This window comes from Opisthocomus hoazin, chromosome 11 (genome assembly GCF_030867145.1).
Source record: "Opisthocomus hoazin isolate bOpiHoa1 chromosome 11, bOpiHoa1.hap1, whole genome shotgun sequence".
Lineage (NCBI taxonomy): Eukaryota > Metazoa > Chordata > Aves > Opisthocomiformes > Opisthocomidae > Opisthocomus > Opisthocomus hoazin.
The window spans coordinates 3,305,151-3,326,144 of NC_134424.1; the positions used below are offsets into that span (position 1 = coordinate 3,305,151).

General features: G+C 39.8%; 1 protein-coding gene across 2 annotated transcripts in view; it reads right to left on the minus strand.

The window, feature by feature from the left end:
• LOC104331264 (contactin-6) overlaps positions 1–20,994 on the minus strand; it is a 150,850-nt gene that overhangs the window by 15,727 nt on the left and 114,129 nt on the right. For both annotated transcript variants that reach the window (XM_075432529.1, XM_009936553.2), the window contains exons 12-16: positions 10,456–10,583; positions 3,084–3,259; positions 2,625–2,742; positions 1,788–1,946; positions 1,547–1,696 (exon numbers count right to left, since the gene is read on the minus strand). In XM_075432529.1, the coding sequence (XP_075288644.1) occupies positions 1,547–1,696; positions 1,788–1,946; positions 2,625–2,742; positions 3,084–3,259; positions 10,456–10,583 (731 nt within the window). The remainder of the gene's footprint in view (positions 1–1,546; positions 1,697–1,787; positions 1,947–2,624; positions 2,743–3,083; positions 3,260–10,455; positions 10,584–20,994) is intronic.

Sequence of the window (20,994 nt, forward strand, 5' to 3'; positions counted from 1 at the left end):
TCTGCTCTTTCTTTTTTCCTTCAGTTCAAATCCTCTGTTGTCCAGGAGTTCAAACTTTGCCAGGAATTCAGTCCTTTTCAGGAGCTTTGCAAAATTCACAGTATCTCCAAGTCTGGCATTCTGTGATTGCTGCTCGGGGACTAACTGCAAATTGGTCACCGGGTGGTGAGAAAAATCATATTGTATATAGTTTGCTTTGCATATTCATTACTATTATGATTAGAGTATTAATATTTCCTTTGTTGTCTTATTAAACTGTCTTTGTCTCAACCCATGAGTTTCCCTTGTTGTTCCTCTTTGCTTTCCTCGGGAGCAGCCTACAATCTTCTTTAGTACCACACTGGCCAAGCAGTCCTGACTGCTGATGAGACTCATTTAATGTCTCTCAGCACTTGGAAAGCTGACAAAATTTATCAAAAATGGTATTCTAAAGATCAAATATTTTTTTCTGGCATCAGTACTCAGTATAAATTTTTGCTTCAACAACAGGAAAAAGAACTTATTAAATATAAATCAACTGATTTAATACATCTTGACAAATATTAATACTTTGGACAAACATTATAGGTATTCTGAGAAACGAATGGATCCTCCTTTCTAAGGATATATGTATTTTCTCTTGTACAATGTACAATACTATATTTTGAGTTCTGCCTTGAAATGCATCTTGCTAAACTTCAGATCTCTGCAAACGAGAAAAACAGAGAAGAGAAAGCGGATTGTAAAAGCTGCTTCCATTTTACTGCTTTCCATCCTGTAATTAATGATTTTATAGGAGGAGAGGATTGATGAGCAGGAGGCTGGGAGAAATGGAACTAACCAAAGGATTTTTCTTCAAATAAATTCTACCAAACTGAGTAGGTCGACGGACCAACAGTGACGGTCATCCAAGAATGAGTCTTCTTCCTATGAGGTTCCAAGTCTCAGAAGATAAATGTGTAAAGGTTAGACAGATAGTAAGGATCCCGCCCTGGATTCAGTGGAAGCTATTAATTTCATTGGGCTTTGGATGCTGTAATTTATTGTCTCCATTTAAAGCCAATATCCTGTCCCTACTGATGCTCAGATGTCAAACATCCTCTGCAGCAAAGGCATTATACACTCGTGCTAGGATATGCCAGAGAGCTGCCTTTATCATTTTCTATGCAAGTCCTTGAGCAGGGTATAAATGCAGTTATAATTGGAAGAAAACAAATTTTGCTCCCCAATTGCCTGAATGAAAGCTTGTGTTCAGGCATGGGGATTAGATAGATTTTGGGACATTTTGGGACATATCAAAGAGAGGAAGCATGAGCCAGCTCCAGCCTTTATTGCTTTATCTCCAACCCAGAGAGCAACGTGTGCGGTACCTCAATTCTGCCCAAGAATCCCTTGCATTGGTAGTGCAGGTCTGTTGTCATGAAGCCATAGCAGTCACAGACTAAAATGCTAGACAGATATGAAAGTAACCCTGTAGGAGTGAATGGCTCTGCTGCAGTGAAATTCTCACACCTGGGAGCTGGCAATGTGTCTGTGTGGAAAAAAATGACAAAAATTAGGTACTTACCTGCTGCTTTAGTTTTCAGTAGAGCTGATGGTCTGCTTGGCTCCCCAATTCCAACACTATTGCTGGCAACCACACGAAACTCATACTCAACCCAGGGGCTTAAGTCAACCACGGTCGCCTTGTGAGTCCTACCATTAATGACTTCAGGAACTAAAGGTGAAACAAACATGTTGTGACAATTTATTTTTGGAGTAATTAATGTTATATGCAAAAAATACAAGGCAACTCTCAAATTGCTCACCTGTTGTAACTGCCTGCCATCCAACTGAGAAAGGAGTCCTCATCTGAACACTGTAGAACTGGACTGGACTATTATTATCTATTCCAGACTTCCAGGATAACACAGCAGTAGTGCTAGTAATATGTTCAACTTCAACATCTTCTGGTGGACCTGGGGGGCCTAATATGATTAGCATTTTAAGATGAAGGTATTAGGAAGAGAAGATTCATTGCTGTGTTGGGTTGGGCAGCTCTTAATTTCTCAAGTCAGTGGAATTCTTCATGAAGTTGCAATTTCATGAAAGCAACACAATCCCTACATGATGACTTCATGCCTGTATTACATTTTTCTAATTACTGAGGGGTTTTGAGTCAGGAAAATGAATGTCTTTATATTTCTAATATGAAAACTGCAAACAAGGGATTTTTTTTTTGTCTGACAAAGAAAATTGCCCAATGTGTCTTTTGCTGAACTATCCAACATTTTCAGAATTCTTGTTGTATTTAATCAAAACTGAGGTTTAGAAAGAATGCAAGATGATGCACTATACAGGTTTCTGATTTCTGTTAGGGTTTAGAGGATCTGCTCCCATAACCGCATTTCTCTTTCTGCTGCATGGCCAGAAACGTTGACCTTCCAAAGAAGCCATGACAGAGTTGCACAGATCTCCCTGGGTCAGCTGCATGTTAGGATTGTGCTGCCTAGAACCTTTTATCCAATGTGGCGGCCAAGGGTACAAGATACATAGGATTTCTCTGTTGAAATGTTGAATTGTTATCCTAGTGATCACTTAACAGCTGATGTTAAGAATTTCTAATTCCTCCAGAAGACACGTGTGTCTACATGTAACAGACATACCTCTCACAGTGATATCTACTGTTGCAGATTGACTGTCTAAAGTTGTTTGTACCATGCACACATACTTCCCAGAATGATGTAGCTGAATATTTCTTATCATCAAATCCCCAACAGATTCCTGGAGATACAAAGAAAGCAAACTAATCACTCACAACATGTTTTCCATACTGGATATTTTTATAAATTGCTCAATATTAATAAAAAAATGCAGCTTTTAAATTAAAATATTCATAGCTATCATCAGTTTCTTTCATATGGACATTTTTATTATGGCTTCACAAATAACTCAAGCGCCTTTATGAAATATAAGAAAGAAAAAAAAATGGCTGCAGCCCTTGTAAAGAAACAGTGATTTGCCCTGCATATAAATAACGATGGAAGAATTATGATAAATATTTGCGTCGTCTAAAGACTGTGGCAAATACTTTCATTAAGCACTAAGGAGTTTAAGAAACTTACTCTTCCAATTCTTTCAAAATGATGTATTCCTTTATTAAAATCGATTCTATTGCCATTGAATGACCACATGAACACCACATCAACAGAGGGGTCATGAGACACCTGGCATGGAAGGACTATGCTTTCCCCAACTGTTACATCCATATTAGAAGGTGGAATAGTAATTACAGTCCTTTCTGTGGAGACAAAAAAAAAAAATCTTTTTATTAAAATGCTTATAAAAATAGTAGGTCTTGAATTAGTTTTGTACCATTTGTGAAATGATTTAAAATTGGCCCAAATGTTCCATAATAAAGAAAATTATCTCTAATATGATGATGATTTCAGAACACTCTTACCCATGTGTAGCCTATTACTTTTGCAGTATCAATACAATGAGCGCGCTGTGTGCCTCTGAGAGCGAGCAGATGTCAGAGGCAACCTGCTAAATTAGTCATATGTTACTTTGTAAAGCCCAGAGTCAATAGATATCAGCTCAAAAAGTGCAGATTTCATTCTTAAGACTGTAAAGAATATGCCCAGGGTTCTTCAAACTTGAAAATCTTTCCTTACAGGATACTGCAGCAAAAGCAAAATTGCTCTCCATCTCCGCTTACTTTATAGTTGAGATCCTCAATCTATATTAATGTTAGCGTTAGTTTACTGCACAGTGATTCTTCTGTTACAGCTTCAAAGAAGGTATCTTCACAGACAGAAAAACCATGTACGTAATCTTTTTTAACCCCTTACACTAAGAATCAAACTTACAGCTCTTCTTAATGCAAGTAGTAGCTCGCTGAAGAGGAAAGAAATAGGTTTGTATGGCTTCAGTTTTGTTGAGATGTCTGGCAGATAGATTAGAGATAACAACCATGTTGTTGTAAGCAATTCCCTTGAACAAAGCTTTAGTGCATGAAAGTGTTATAAAATGGTGAGAATTTAGAGGCAGATGCACAACATGAGAGCAGAATCTATTCAACAATATTAATACATTCTGAAAATGATGTGAGAGGAGAAGAAACTTTGCACAAGCTGCATTAGTTCAGCATTCATCCTGGCTTAACCCTGTAAAAATGCACTTGAAAATTCAGAATTTTGGTTTTACCAAGGCCTTCGTTCCAAAGGGTTGATAAACGATAGGGCACCCAACCGCTTACCTTCAAACACATTTTCATTCAGTCACCGTCATTGCCGTGTCTGATTCATACACAGGTACAGACAGGCGATAGGGGCTAAAACTTCAAGGGCTTCTCCCCAGCATCTAAGCTGTGCTGGATGAGCTACTCTTATGGCAGAGGTCAAGCAAAAACAAGACAGAATGTTGCATTTTCTGCTCACCTTTCAAAATAAAAAACTGGGTGTCACTAGCTTCAGTGATATACCTGCTGCGGGCATCAAGTAAAGTTTTCCAAGAAAAACAAAGAAAGGACTTATCTGATTTTTATTTTTATAGATAAATTAGGTGTTTTTTCCTGGTGTCATTAAGAGATCGTCAGAGGTTCTTGTCGTGGGTTAGATCTCAGACTTGGAACAGGCTTTCTCAGATTCCTCTGTGTGCTCTGATTACTCTTCACAGCCACGTAAAACTATCATTGTGGCAGCTCCATCAGTCTGTCTGAAGTCAAGGACTGCAAAAATGTGAAGGCCTCAGATGACTGTCTTAAAGATACTCAATCATTAGGTTAGAGAAATCTCTCCCTTTCCCTGGAAGCAATGTGTCAGACGCAATAAATTCCAGATGATTCAAGGGCCAGATTCTTTGTTGGCGCAGCTCCACAGATGTCAGCACACGCTGGCAAAGAACTTGGCTCCATAAATCTCAAATGAAGTAATTCCATTGCGAAGTACAGGTAACTTTTATAGAATAATTTTGAAAAGTGTCTGGGAACTGCAGAGAACCTCCATAAAGTTTTCTTTCTTGCTTTTCCCCCTGTACTTCTTGTTTTCACAGCTGAAATAGAACTGCATGAATAACACTTTAAGGAGAGAAATTCTATTATGTGCAATAATGCTGTATATGATACTAGAAGAAAAAAGAAGCAATGCTGTGCTATATGTTAAAAGTTGGAAAGCTGTTTTCATGATAGCTGGAACGTCTTTTTGCCACTAGCAGGTATAGACGCATGATCTGCTGGCCTGCTGTGGTCCTCCAAACTCATCATCTCTTCCTTCAAAGCCATACTGTAAACCTCTATTTCCTGCCTTGAACCTATAAACTGCAGTGCATCTCCACACTGAGCTTTTAAAGCTGGTGAAACATGTCACTGAAGAAGGAAAGTCTTCCCCAGAACACCACGATCAACCTCAAAGTGGAAATTCTACAGTGCTCTGAACTTTTATGGTATGCTTTCTTCCAGACTCCACTTGGGTTTGGTCTGCTCTGTCTTCAGCTGTATAGGAGAGATGTCTCCACATATATTCACTCACAAATGATGCAAAAGGTTGAGCCTGATTTACAAGAGGGTGTTTAAGGGTCTGGCAAGTCAGCCTGGGCTGTCTCTCACCTCCTGTAGCCCCTGGGTCTGACCTATCCAGGAGAACAAGGAGGTGGGAACTGGCTCCTCTGAAATCCCTGCAGAGGGTCCCCTCCACAGCTCCTGCCTCCTGTGTAGTGCAACAGCCCCTGGCAATGGAGAGGATTGGCCCTAAAAAAGCTCTTTTACAATGTAAATCAATTAGATTGGCAACAGCATGTTTCCCCAGCCTTCCATTGGTACACTCGATATCTCGACATGAGTAAACGGTGGTTACAGGGTCCACCTTCCCAGGCCTTTCGGGTAGTCCCCAAAGCCTGACATGAGCTCCTTGCTCCCAGATATAAACTGCTGCTGTTCTTTTATCTGTCTTGCTTAAAGCTGACTTGGATGTATCTGTTTTGCAGTGCTTTGATGACACCCTGAAGATACCCTTCGAATTGAGTATTCTGCTAAAACTCCGAATCAAGCACTTATACCAGGGGTGAAATTCACTTTTTCTGCTTTAGTTCATTCAGCATTAATCAAACTTTACACCACTACTGATTTTTCCTTGTGTCAAGTACTGCTCGTCCTTCAAATTTCTCTCTCGAATGTCTAACCTCCACAAGACCCGCATCACCTCTACTGCCACAAGACTTAATGCTGCCTCATTTCCTAGCTCCTGCTTCTCTGTATTGGATGGTTGGTCACCAGGATCGCTACATTTTGACTCTTCTGCAACGCACTGTGTACAATTATAGGACTCTATAAATAAATAAAATACTATAAATAGAATCAATTTATTTCTATGGAAAGGTCAAGGTAAGAATAAGTAAGAATGACACAAACAGGACTGCATAGAATTTGTTATCAGATTCTATGGTTACATTCTAAACCCCATAGAATACAGATAGAAAATGATGTCCTGTTTTTTTTAAAATCTTTAAGCTTCCGTCAAAGGCAGTTGCCTATTGTACAGGAAGGGTCATTAGCTCCAGCTGGTTGCAGTGAAAGTGGCTGGGAATTTTTTGAAACTTTTCTTCATCAGGAGGTTCCAATAATATTATGGTTGCCTCATTAGGTTTGTCATCTCATTTCTTGTGTCATTATTTGATCACACATTCAAAGAGATCAGAAATAAGATATCTGCAATCTTGTTATAGAATCTTATTAATAGGAATAAAAGTTCCAGAGATCATTTATCTGTTAAAAGCTATGAAATGCCTCCTTAGGGAAAAGATAAACATTTTGAAAAAATGCATTCCATGGAACTCTCTAATGAACTGGTATTTTGGAATATCAGAACATAAAGGTTTCTGCTTGTAACACAACATATCCCAATAGCTATACGCTGTTAGTATTACAAGAATTCTACTATCTAGTTGGCCTGAGCCTATTTGCCTCCACCACATAAATACTTAAAACTGTCCTTTTGTGAATTGTACTGGGTTTGTGTGTGAGGTGTGTATTTTCAGTAGTGTCAGCAAAAAAATCCATTTTATTATAGTATTATCATCCTGTTGTATCCCTTGTAGCCTGCTCATATCCAGTGATACCACTGATGTAAAGTGGTTCATCTGTGTGATATTTTCTGCTTCTTTTATGCGGTTGTCTTTAAGACTTCCACCTCAAATACTTTTAAAAGCTTCTTAAAAGCTCTTGGTTCTACATTATCTATCTATCTTGCTTAGCAACTGCAGACATGCATTATATGGCAAATCCCATTCCAGAGGAGAAAACAGATAAGATGTTGTGAGTGCTGTAGGTATAATAAAGACTTCTCACACAAAGAATAAACAACTCAATGAGCAGCAATAAACTTAATTTGCACATTAGATATGCTTTTCCAAGTTCTGACATTTCAGTTGAAAATAATGCTGAAGCAATGAGGCCTATAATTGAACAGCCAAAACTTCTCCAGAGGGGAAACAAAAACAAATGTTCCCTGCAAACAAGATCATTTTTATACCATGTTGTTACTCAGTGTTTTAATAAATTTCATAAATGCTAGACAAAACATTTTTTTCATGTTTTAATGCGATTTTCCCATATTGCTCCATTAGGATGTATGGATGTGATATGTGAAATGGAATATAACCTTAACGAAGTCAGAGTGGCTAAACCCTAAACTTCTTAGTTTATTCATTGCTAGCTGTGCTGTAGCATCGTCTCGGATTACACACTGCACTGCATCAATGTTAATTGCCTTTCATAATATGAGTACGAAAAAGATTTTTGCCAGCTGCAGTAGGTTAGGGAGAAGATTGTGTCTGCAGGCTACAGTAACCATGCTGAAGTCACTGAAAACAAGAATTTTGAGAAAAAAGGAGAGTTACATACTACATTTAATAATGTGCTGTTCTTGTAACTACAGACATCATTATAGCTAGCTGTTTTGCAAAACTGATACATATGCTTACTATAGTCTCACAAGTTCCACTTTTAAACTTGTTGTCCACATCTAAAATCAATAAATATGAATACTTCTGTAAGAAGGTGTCTGTACTGAAAAGATTGTGCAGAAGCAAAGAGAAAAAACACTTGCTGTTTGCCTCCGTTTTCCTTCTTTTTTTTCTGTCAGTGATCAAAAATCAGAGGAAACAGAGCGTAATCATTTCACTTACTGCTCGTAGGAATATCTGTGCAAACCATATCTCTTTTCATGTCTGCCAGCTCTGGACTAGTCCAACTGAGCAATAACTTTGTACAATTTCTTTTTACTAATAGAGATAGACCATCCATCAACACAGCAAAAACTTGAAGCCACTACTTTGGTCATAATATACTTGAATGTGTTTCACGATGTATTTAACTGTGTTTCAAAGAAGGGTGAAAAATATTGCAGGGAAGACACGGCCCTGCAGAGCATCACTGGGTTGGGACTGGAGCTGAGCATGCGGTTACACCAGGAGCTCAGCCCCAGCGCAGACACAGCTGCAGCTCTGGGGGGAAGGAGAACTGCAGCAGGTGGGACCATTAGATAGGATGTGTCTCCTAGCCCATAAGGTGGTTTTCTGCATGTTTAAATTGATAATCACAGGATGGCCATTAGGGAAGATATTTATACAGCTCTCACAAAAGCATCACAACATCTACAAATAAAACTCCTGGCCTCACCGAGGTGGTCTGAAAAGCTGGATTAGTTGTTGGAGTTGTCACTGTTTTCAGTGGGAGGATTTAGACCCCCATCCAAAAGCAGCACAGACTGCTCAATAAATTGCCTAGCTCAAAAGGAGAAGCCAAACAGAGCCACTTGCCCAACCGCCCTCTGTGCCTGCTGCAGCTTTGGCTGGCAGCAAGTCAGAACTGTCACCCAAGTGGGATCTTGCACAGAAGGTCCCTTTCTGTGAGTGCACGCCTTCCTGGGCAAGCAGCACACTCCTCCAAGTGACAGCAACCTGGGGGCTCTCCACCTCTCACACTAACGGTTGGAGCCTCGTGGTTACAGTCCTCATCCAGAGCACAGAAGACCCAGGACCAAGTCCTTCCCAGTCAAGGACTGTGAACCCTGTGTCTCCCACTCCTCTCAGCCATGAGTTTGTACACTTCCACTCCAGCTGAGAAGAGCTGAGAGCAAAGAAAGCAGCAGCTTGGGGGAAGTTCGGTCCCTCGCAGTGAGGGCACACAGTAAACATAGAGAGGGGAAAGAATGGAAGAAGAAACCCGGTTTTCCAGTCCTAAAGGTTATTTCTGTTTTATATGCAAGTGCTACAAAGTATGATTGGCAGACAGTTACCTGCACTTAGTGCCTTGATCAAAAAAAAGGGGGGAAAGAAAGGAAAAATAGAAGAAGAAAGCATGACTTGCATTAGAGCTAGAGGTGCTCTGAAGTCAGGCCAGTGCTTCCTGACATCCGTACAAAGTTTGGGAAACTTCATGCATAACTGGGTAGTTGCACTGCCGCACATCTCATCAGACCCCATCAGTCATTTTGCCTTGGCAGATGTAGGATTGACCTTCTTATAATGATCCTGATGGGACAAGTTCATAGTGATGACTCTCAAAGAGGTGAGTCACTGTGTTTTTGAGGAGAGAATCAAAATTTTATCTCATATACGTCACGGAGAACAAAATAATGGTAATGTGAGAGGAGGATGTTCCTCATTCTCCCTTCAGAAAAAGATCTGTTTAGGTGCAGTAACCTGTAGTTAATGGTTGAAATGTTTTAACTAAACCAAAGTCTGATGTAAGAAAACATAAACAAAAAAATAAAATGTTTTCAGACAAAGGGATATCCTGTGAAATGAGGTGTCTTTGTATTAATAGCCAGGAAAACAAATTAGTCTGAAAGCGTAGAAGATACACTAACAGATCCCCTGTTTTGTTATTAATGTAGCAGTTAGCCTGGGGGGGGAGGGCTGTGGAAGATGGCATTTTTAATATTCAGAATCCAAAGTCTTGTGAAGGGCCAAAGAAGAGTTTTTGCTTGGCTCTGGTTGGCTTAGGAGTTCTTTACTAAAGCAGTGCGCAACAGCTGGGATGCAAAGATCTTATTTCCTTCTGGAACCCCAGGTTTAAAATCTCTTCCACAGTCTCAGATGTGATATAAATTGTAAATGAGCCAAATAAACTCACCGGGCACACCGAACCTCCACACTGCCTTGGCGTCGTTTCAAACTCTGCCTGCCCAATGCCTGCAACAGTGCAGCCACACCTGCGATGTCCAAATGGTACTGCAGTGCAAATATCATTACTAGTGTTACTAGATGTTTCTGTGGATGTCTTGAGAGACCTCCTTGATAAAAAAATTGATCATCGGCATGGTGTGGTCATGAGGTTTTCTTTGCTGCAAGCAGTGGACAGCTCAGTTCCAGTTTTAAACTGCAAGTAAAAACCTGTCAATACTAGCACTGATTGGCACAGACTTGGGCATCCCAATGAAAAAAAAGCATATGCTTTCCAATATCCATAAATCACAAATGAAAATACTAAAGTACCTTTCACAACCAGGTTCCCTGAACTTCTCGCCACTCCAAACTGATTTGTTGCTATACAAGTGTACACCCCGGCATCTGATTTGGTGATGTTATGGAGCCTGAGGCTGCCATCCTCTAGTAAGCTGACCCTGGGGAAATGAAATAAAATAAAATAAAATAAAATAAACAAACAAAGAAGAAGCAAAAAATACTTCTGTTACAGGAACAGTAATAGAAATACAGTGTTACTTTTAATTTTTAAATGCTTCCTTTGCACTTTTTCTCTGCTACAGCAAGCTGAATATGCATCGACCAATTTTCACCTCTTCTTATTACTGATTTCTATATTAGGAATGTTCTGTTGACATACTGGAGTTGACCATTAACCTAGCTAGCTGACTTTCTTGCAGCAAAATTTGGAGTCTCAGGAGAAAGAACAAGGACCCAACTTGTTACCTAATTGTGCTATATTTTACCATGGGGGGCTTCTTTTTCAGATCCCAGTGCTCCTATGTAATAATAATGTGTCTGAGCCCAGCTGCCTGTGCAATTTTGTCGGGATTATTAAAAGATATTAGCAGACTAGCTGAGATGCTGAAATGCCATCTCACAAGCCAAGGAGCCAAATCAAATACATCGCTGCCTCATAGGGCCCTCAAATCACCTTATTAGTCACTATGTTGTTTACACCAGTTTGCAGAGTATTGGGTAAAGTGCATTTAATAGTGATTTTGGGACCACTCTTGGGTTTTATGGACAAAATTAATTTCTAAGCTTATTCATATGCTTCCTTACATCAATGAGATACTTTAGGATGTAAGTCAGTACAGAGTTTGGCATATGTTTTCCTTAGGTAAGCTTTCACTGCACGCCTGGCATCGTTTTGCTGTTACGCACAAGGATGGCTCTTCAGGATTTTGGGATGTTCTTCGCAAACATACAGAACACATATCTACCAAAGGCAGAGAATTTCAATATGAAAACTGAATTGGGTGAGCAATGAACTTTTGGACAGAAACCAATATTATGCTATAATGTTTTGTTAATTTTGTGTCAGTTCTTCTACCCACCTGATGTACCTGCTAGATGTCAAAGTTCTCAACCATTTTTTTCTCAGTTTAGAAGTACAGCGGGCTGAAAGACATGAAGTTCCTGAAAGTTCTACGAAAATGAGGTCAGGGTCTCTCTGTACAGCCCCTATTGCCAGTGAGGCCACTACACAAGCACACTCTTTAGTAGGCATCAAATGCCACACTTTACTACTTCTGACAAGATCCAGCTGCAAGTCACAAATCCACAGAAAACCAGGCTTCATTCATGCCAGCGCTCACAGAAGCACTGCTTTTTTTTTATATTCCTCTTTTAATTGACATTTACATCTAATCCAAAAATCCTTTTATAAAAAGAAATAATCTAATTCATGCCTCACTGCTTGGGTATTTAATATTTATTACTAACAACATAAGACTGGATGACGTAATGAATTATTAAAGGAAAAGAACAATAACAAGAGCAGAAGTTGAAGCTGGCGGTAACATCATAGCCATTAAACACACAAAAAACATCATACTGTCTTGCTACGTTCCACTCTGGTATTTATACGCCTGTAGCTATATGTGTAACACACATTAGACCTTGTTCTGTTTCCCGTTACATGCTCCCAGCCTCTTAGTTGATGGAGAGAAGCACTAGACTTGGATTTCTGGCGGTCTTCTCGCTTACATCCCCCCAGTTTCATGTCTCCCACTCCTGTCTGAGTTTACCCTGCCGAAAGATCTGCTCCTGCGCAGGGGTGGATTTAGGAATGGAAAAAGCTGAGCTGTCCCTGTGGTGCTGGGCACTCTCTCACGGGGGTGTGGAGCAGCGAGGGGAAAGGATTTGGGCTTGAATGAAAAATCATTGTTACCTTGGCAATAATGACCAGGTACTGCAGCAGTTGTTTCGTGCAATTTGTAGTACAATGAGAAAATAAGTTTGGGTTTAATAATCCGTCAAATATCCTTCTTACACTGGAGAGGAGCAAAATATGAAGCAACAAAATATGTTCTTCAGTATAATGTTGTATCAACTAAATGACATTTTAAGGAGAAGGAAGGATGAACAAGCAAAAAAGAACTGAGCCTTTCTGCTGGCATCACAACACTGTGCATCAGAACAAGAGACTGAGGCTGTCTCTCCCCCTCAGTATGGGGACACACCTGATGGCAGTGTTTAAAAGGCAGGTTTAAATAAGAAGAAACATTTGTAAGTATTTCACTCTGCCTTTGCAATTTTCTTTGCATTAATGATGCATTTCTTCAGATCAGTTTGCACCAGCCACAAGAAAACACCCTCATTAGAAGCTGCGGGTGATAAAACAGTTGATTCAACTGACTGGTTAGCTAACACATGGTGGCTTCATCAGACAGTATCCAATGATATTCAAATGTGAATCAGCAAATTTTCATAAATTTGATACCTGAATAACAAGTTATAACAAGTCATTGTAGCATCTTTCTCACCGCCAAACATTGATGCCCTGTTCTTTTTACTGCCGTTGCACTAAAAGCTCTAAGTAAAAAGTGGAATCCAGAAGTAGGGATGAGGCAAAAAAAAAAAACTATCCCAGGCCCCAAAAACTTCCACTGTAGGTAAATACACAGGAAAAACAGCCTGTAAAAATACAGAATAATAAAGGGGAGGATCTCTGAATGCACAGTCTCTCTATGGATGTCTGGCTAGGGTTTTTTCACTGAAGTTTAGTCATGTCTAGCTCAGAGTTTTTTCCCTGTATTCTTCATTAGGAATTGAGATCTGAATAATTCCCAGCTTCCTGGTTTATCCACTAAGAGGTGTTTGTACCCACTCAAGAGCTGACGAAGTAATGTTTGATCTGAAAAAAATGCTGTTCTGAAACCGTATTTCAGCAACTGGGCTGGATGAGGATGGAACGGCTCTTTTAACGGACCAAAACAGAGCTTAGCAAAGAGAAACCGTGAGCTAATAAAAGCTTCTGAGGTGTCTGAAACAGAGGTCACGCTACCTAAAGACAATTAGGGAGCTAGCAGTAAATAAGATACTCGGGCAGAATTTATGTAAAAGCACAAAGGACTCCAGAGTAATTAGTTAGCAGGGAAGGGAATTAAAAAAAAAAAAAAGTGAGTAATTTCCAGCTGTACTGAGGTCTGTGTCAGCAGAGGGATGAGAAAGCAGAGCACAGCAAAAAATCAAGATGATGCATTTCAAACACAAGAAAAAAAAAGCAATGTGAAATACCGACCCAGTTGCCATGAACATCAAAGTTGCCATAAACTTCCCCAAAGCCACGACTTTATGCCGAGGGTGGGTTCAGAGAGGCTGCACTTTATCCTCTTCCATTTGTCTTTCAAATAATGAAACTGTGATTCTGCAGGCAACAGGAGTATCTCCTTTAACTGGCTTCGGATCAAGCTCTGACAAACGATTTAAAAAGCAGCTGTGAAATGCATGTCTCACCTGCTGAAAAGCTTGCTGAAAACCCTTACTTTTCACAACATTGTAGGCTGCCTGAAGGCTACAGATAATAATTCTTAGCATTTGCATCACAAGACAAAGTAATTCCAAGTACCGTGACAAGACAAGAGAAGTTTAACTTGTCCAATATAATGCAAGAAGTAGATTTTGTCTGCCAGGAAAACTGGACTTCTCTCAATAAGTAAATGAGTGCCTGTTGAGGGGAAAAAAAAAGATCTGAAGCAGATTTGATAAATGCATCCCTGCCAAAGGAGGAGGAGAAGGAAGAATGAAATGAGCTGCTTGGGATACAGCTGTTCATAAAGCCCTGCTGCAACAAGGGATTGCTTAAGCATAAGCCTAATTCTAAACTGGCTTCTCTGATTTACGAAATGCCTAAATTCTTACCAGACTAGTGCTGACACCTATGTTCCTGCCTGAATTACACAGGTGCTACCTCTGGGTAAATAGCTCAATTAGAACAAAGCTTGCTAGGAGGAGAAGAAGAGATGAAAATCCAGTAATATAATCCATACAAAGAAATACTCAGAAATATCATTCTGTATGTAACAAGCCTGGGAACTTTGCCTGCAAAAACATGGGTATGCTGCATGCAGTTCTCTTCACGTGGATCACAGGAACATAGGACAGCTCTTCAAGCCCAGTTCAGAGACACGTCTAGCCAATTTTCCAGCAGCAGGACACCCAAGGCAGAGGGCAAGGGCAGGGTAAGGATGCAGCAGTGGGTACCAGCATCCTTTCCCAGCACCGAGTGACCTGTAACCCAGGGTTTGGAAACAGAGATAGTCCTTTCCGAAATAGGATGAAATCTGTCTGCAGGAATTAATCCAAAGTCCTCTGAGCCTCTGTAGACCTTTAGTCCTGGAACAGTTTGTGAGAAGTATTTCCCCGATTTATTTAAGCATAGTGTAAAGCAATGTCCCCTTGTTCTGTTCGATTGATCCACGTCCTTGTCCTCTCTGAGTGACTCCCTTCGTGTACAAGATAAACATTAAACGCAGAAAGAGAAAACAAAGAGCCTACCCAAGACCTGCTGGAGTCATATCTCTGTGTGATGTTCAAAAAGAAGAGTTTGCAATGTTTCTGCAGAAGACATGAGACTGGGAAGAAATGAGAGCTCATTAAGATTGTCACACATACTTTTTAAGTAAAGGACTTGAGAAATCAAGCAGGGATGATAGGTACAGCTTTTAATTAACCAGGCCAAACAAACCATCTCCGAAAGTGTTGTCGCATGTGAACAAAAGATTGTTGATGGCTATTTGCTTTGATCCTAAAAGCAAGAAAGAGTAATATGTATTTAACAAGGCTGATAGAAAAATAAAACAGGGGAAAAGAAAGAGGTGTCAACTCATTAGATTTTAAAGTGCAGCAGAGGTAATTTTTGTACACTGCTGTATTGTTCAGCCAATCTATTCTAGAGAGGTGCAATTTTAATTCATGGATATGAACTGCATTAATTCAATACGGCAAATGTCTTTGAAATCCCCATCAAAACCTGTGGAGCTGCCATGGTGTAAAACTGGGGGGAATCAAGCCTACCTCTGCACATTTCAGCACTGCCAGTAGGGTAGCTGTCTCTTCAAGGGCATAAAATAATTCCTTTCAAAATAAAGTAACTCTGATACTTAATGTAAAGATTCATTCTTCTCTTGTCTGCCTCTAACATCAAGTGTCTGACACCTCATAATGTTATTGAAGTCATCTTCATAGCACTGTGCAGATAAAAAGGGAGTATGCTGGATCTGATGAAATCAGAGGCAAAGTAATTTTTATTATCTGAGAAATCCTGTTTGAAATCATGTCTTCTCAGTCTCACTTTACTGCTCAAGAGCAAAAGCACTCTTGCTTTCATAGGTTATGAAAAGGTATATTGTTTATAAACTTCTTCAGATATGGTAGCAGCCACTGAGACAATAACTGACTTTTGTAATTTTACAAAGATTGAGAAGCAGGAGAGAGGCTAAATTAAAAAGTACAAGGGGAAGAAAGGGGCAAAAAGGAGCGCAGCTCCTGAGTAACTTCAGAATTACTAGTGATTTATGCAGATGTAAATGTGAGTGAAGTTTGACTGAGCAAATGAATTGTACCTGCTGATGACAGCTCTGGTATTTTTGAAAAGGTCCCACCGAGTCCCATCTGAGGTCTGACTGTCTGTGTTATATGTTAATGATCTTTGTACCTGTTTATCCTATTCTGAGCGTAATTTGTATGATAATAGTAATGTCATTTAATAAACTATGCTTAAAAGAAGATTTTCCTTATCTGCATGTTGTTATAAATGAGCTTCAGAGTTGACTGACAATTAACGGGAAATAAATGAACGCCATTAAACTCTGTGTTAACTATTTGGATCAAAACAAAACTACACAATCTAGCTGAACAGTCTTATTAAAGTATGTTAGAAAAGAACACTATTAGTAATGATAGAAAATGACACTAGAACACTGTTCCTTGCTATCTCTTAAAATTCCCCTGGTCCTAAAAAGGAGCATTATTTTTGCATAGAATCTCTGCAATTTGGGACCACAAATATTTATATTATGTAAATACGTACCGACATCTGAACTGAGTTATACTCCGTCATAAAGCTTCCAGACAAAATACAGCATTATCAGGAGATGGTACTCTCTTTAACATAAAATAGTAAAAGTTGTTTTGCCCAGTCCTTAACATACTCAAGTACTAAAAGCGAGGCAGATGCTCTTAGGCAATGACCAAAGAAAAAAGTGACAAAAATGCCATGTCTGTAGACATGTGTCTAGATCTATCATGGTAATCTGTCTCAAAACTTGCAGCTGGGGAGTACTGTGCAACAGCACCTCTATGTGTATGGGAAAGAAAGACGTGCCAAGCGAACAACTAGTTTAGTCAGGAAACAAAACAAACAAGCAACACCTAAAAATGTTGCTTGCCGTGTTTTAATCCCTCCAGCTTTCTAAATCCTTGTGATAGTTATAAGGTGCTGGTGAGCTGTTCGTCTTTAGTCACACACATTTCTGATCTTTTCCCACACAGAGAGCTTGGTCTTGTGTCACTTTTACAAGACATGGCCCATTTCTGGCTCTTCTCTCTTCCCTGTGTCTGTCCTTACCCTATTTCAAATCTGCATCCAAACAGTGGATGTGGTGCATGGAGAGACGTAGCATAATCCTGGACTGAGCCAAGAGCCATACCTTAGCACGTCCGGGCAAAAAGGAAGATTTCTTGGTTATTAGTCTACCTTGTGGACAGGACATAATGAAGCATTGTATTTATGCAACCATTGCTGATTAATCTGAACATTCACAGCAGGAAAAACACATAGTAGTACACTGAGAAGGAAAGGATCAGGAACCAGACTTTGCAAAATTCTTTGGTGAAAATCCAGGTAGAAAATGAACTGAATTGCCGAAGAAAAAGGTTGCAATTTTTTCTATTTGCCAACAAGTTCTGCTCTTTTTATGAAATCCTTAGAACTCTGGTACATCAGAGAAAAGTTCTTTCAACACAGGATGGTATGCCCACACTACTACTATTCAATCTAATCCCACCGTTAATCATTATTTTTACGATTCACACATTATTAGGAGTTCAGACACAGCCATTCATGTGACCAAATTCACTCCAGATGTAAAACTAAGACCTTAATATGGGACTTAACTAGAATTTAAACAGTACAAAAGGCCCTGAATTACCCTCTGTGTGGGAGTTTAATTCACTTACGGGAATCTTCCCTATCTGCTTGTCAGAACATATTTCAAAAATAAAAGTGCAGGAAGACCTCTTGTTAACTTTGAAGTATTCTGTGTATACAGCAAGTGCCTGACACCAGGTACACAGCGTGGTGCTAGCTTGCTTTCAGAAACCCTGGACAGCAAGTTCATGTGTGCACACCCCCATAACAGATACACAGCATTGGAGAAAAGCAATGTTCATCTTCAGTGACTTCAGCTTCCATACTCATGATCCATCTTCTTTCAGCTGCACATGCTCTTGCTGCCGTGTCTACCTCTCGTCACCTCTAGCTTCTTGCACCCACCAGCTGGGCTACCCGTTGGTTTGTAGGAAACACTGGGGCACTGAAAACCAGGCTAATGATAGGGTCTGTATGTGGATCACTAAAGCCTTAGACGCACGTCCTTGCTCAAAACATCACAGAGAATAGAAATTTTAGTCCTTACAAAGTACGAGTAAAACATGCATGTCCCCTAAGCAGACTTCTCCTTTCACTGCAAATTTGAAAAGATTTTTAGTTCTCATAGAAAAGAAGTAATGACATAGTAGCATTTCTTCGTAACAAAATCCAAGGGCTAAACCAGAGCTGTTAGCATCCTCCTTACAGACCCTAAATGTTGGCCAAGCATTAGCTGCAGTCTCAAGGTGCTGTTGCTACACTTTCTTTTACAGAGCCCTTCACATTGAAATGATCCCAGAAACTCCTCCCTAGAAAGTCTCTCTGTTCATCACACCGACAGCATGACTGACAACAGTCCACGTGCCTGTTACGCTAATATCTTATTGCTCCTTTTTGCACTACCTCCCCGACACATCCTGACCTATCTGTTACCTCTAATGTTACTCTTAGGTTGAAAACTTTTGGGATCAGGAACTATCTTTTCTTTGATGTTTGTGCAGCATGTTTTTTCATCCAGTACTAGTATTTTTGTATAGCATGGCAATGCACACCAGAACAGTGCAATGGTAATGCTGTACGTGGCAGTACAACTTGGACTAGAAGAGAAGAACAGAAGGTTGCATTCTCGCATTATTTTTGTGCAAACTCCTAATTAGGAACCTTGATTTGCAACCTGCTGAAATCAATGGAAAAACTCCAATGAGATTAGCAGGCTTTGGATCAAATCCTGAACATCAATCAGAATACGTGCATGAAGCAGGGATAGAACGTGAACTGAAAGGGAGAGAGGGCACAACACTGACATCCCTGGGGTTTAGTTTATTGCAACTCCATACGACATGGAAGAGTGACAGATTGCTTGGGACAGCTCAGCGTGTAGGACAGCCCCTCAGAAAGGCTCACTTTAACAAGGTTCCCAGGAGCTGAGTAGGAACAATTTAAAATTGTATTAGAGAGGTGTCATATAGAAGGGAAATTGTAATAAATCCAGCATCACACAGGTTGTCATTCTTTCTTATATGTGAGAACATATGGTTCATTTGCCTACTTGATGCTCATGCTATCTGATGTGCTAAACACTATTGCATTAAGTAGTCAGTAATACATGATGAAATTAGGTTTATTGGCTTGTTCCATTATAAAACTCTCTAAGGAGAAAGAAAAGAAAGGAAAAGGCCTTTTCTTATGTCTTCCATTGCACTAATATTCTGTCTGCTGCCTGCCAGTGTTTCACTGGGTCAGGTAGCAACAGGGGTCCCCTTCTGCCTTCTCATTATTCTGCAGTGGATTAACTTCAAATGGGAGGAGAACAGAGAAAGAAGAAAGGGGAAAACCAAAGCAAAATACGGTGAAGAAGAAAAATAAAATATTGTCTTTTTCATCCCCTCATCTGTGCTCATTCTTCCTTCTCCCTATATCTCGCTCCTCATCTTTCAGTCATATGCTTTCCACTCCCCTGCCTTCTCTCTCATCTTGGGGGAGAAGACAGAAATAATTGGAAAAGTGGAGAACACAAAGAAGGAAAGACTGGAGGTACTTCAGGTCAGCCTGAGGCATTTTCTGGCATCCTTTTGGTTGTAAAACTGCGCTTATGCCATTATCATTAGTTTTGCTGGGTCACAAAACAATTCTGCTCGTGTGCAGTAACTCTTCAGTCAGTACTGCCATGTTCTATGTTCCTTCTAGATTCAATGACATTATCCAGAAGGAAGCATGGACAAATGCTTGCACACTTATGCCTACAACCAACGCAGAAAATAGAAAAATACCACTGCTGTTAGCAAATTAATGTTTGAGAAACATATTATAGCTTCCTCTACTAGCCCCTTGCAATACCCTGTTTTCTGCTACCTTTCATACAGAAACCGAAACCATTGTAATCTGAGCATAAGATATTTTTAGCTAGAACATAGAACACTCCTTGCAGCTCTCAGCATTCCCTTGGGAAGGGTGTAATGATGGGTTTTGTCGGTTTAGCACTGAATATGTAGTAGTAGTGTGGCCCGAGAGATGAAAACACAAAGCAATTCTACACAGCAATCTCCAGTTTTGTAGGAGCGTTCATATCCTAATATGTAAGTTCAGACCAAGCACAGAAAGCAGGCAGGTAAATCCATGTCTTTGATTTCTGTCGATCTGTTTGCTAGCAAGGAACAGAACTGAAGTGATCAATCAAATTTAGCAGATGTAGAATCAATTCCATTAGTCCTCTAAGCAAAATTAGAATTTCATCAAGAGATAAGCTTAATTTGTATTCATGTTGACTTACAGAGATAGCATCTAAGATATCTGGAATTGCTCTAATTGCTGATGCCCACACTTCAAGTGCTCTATTTAAAATCTAAAATAGAAAATGAACTTCTTTACAAGCACACATACACTGATAAGATAGAAGAGTTAAAGCATATCATCAAAGCTATGCAAAGTTCCTTGTGGTAGAAAGGATAAAAATGGAGATACACTAAATCCAGGCTTCAAAAACTGGATTTAAAATATAAAATAATAGCAATATTAATATCCCATTGCTATTCACCTAGCTGCATAGCTGTAGAAAGCTGGGAGCAGAATGGTGCGTGCTGGAATACCGTAAGAAAATATGTTCTATATGAAAATAGCTACCAGCATACAAATGTCTATACTACCTTTATCTGCAAACAGCGGGTACATAAAGCGGGATGGTTTGTGGCGCTAACCAGCATGACAAGCAAAACTTCTCAGTGCCTGTACTACTCATCTAGTCTGATTTCAGTACGGGTAGGGGTTTTTTTTCAGACACTGTGGATAGGTTTCATTCCCCCAACTTTGCTCATCTAAAAGTTAGGCATCTCATTTGAGATGCAGGTGCCTGCCAAGAAAAAGTAAATAACTACCTTAGACTGCATATTGACTTCAGCTAAATAAAAGTTAACTGACATCAATCTCCTCCTTTGTTAGTAGACTAGTGCAAATTT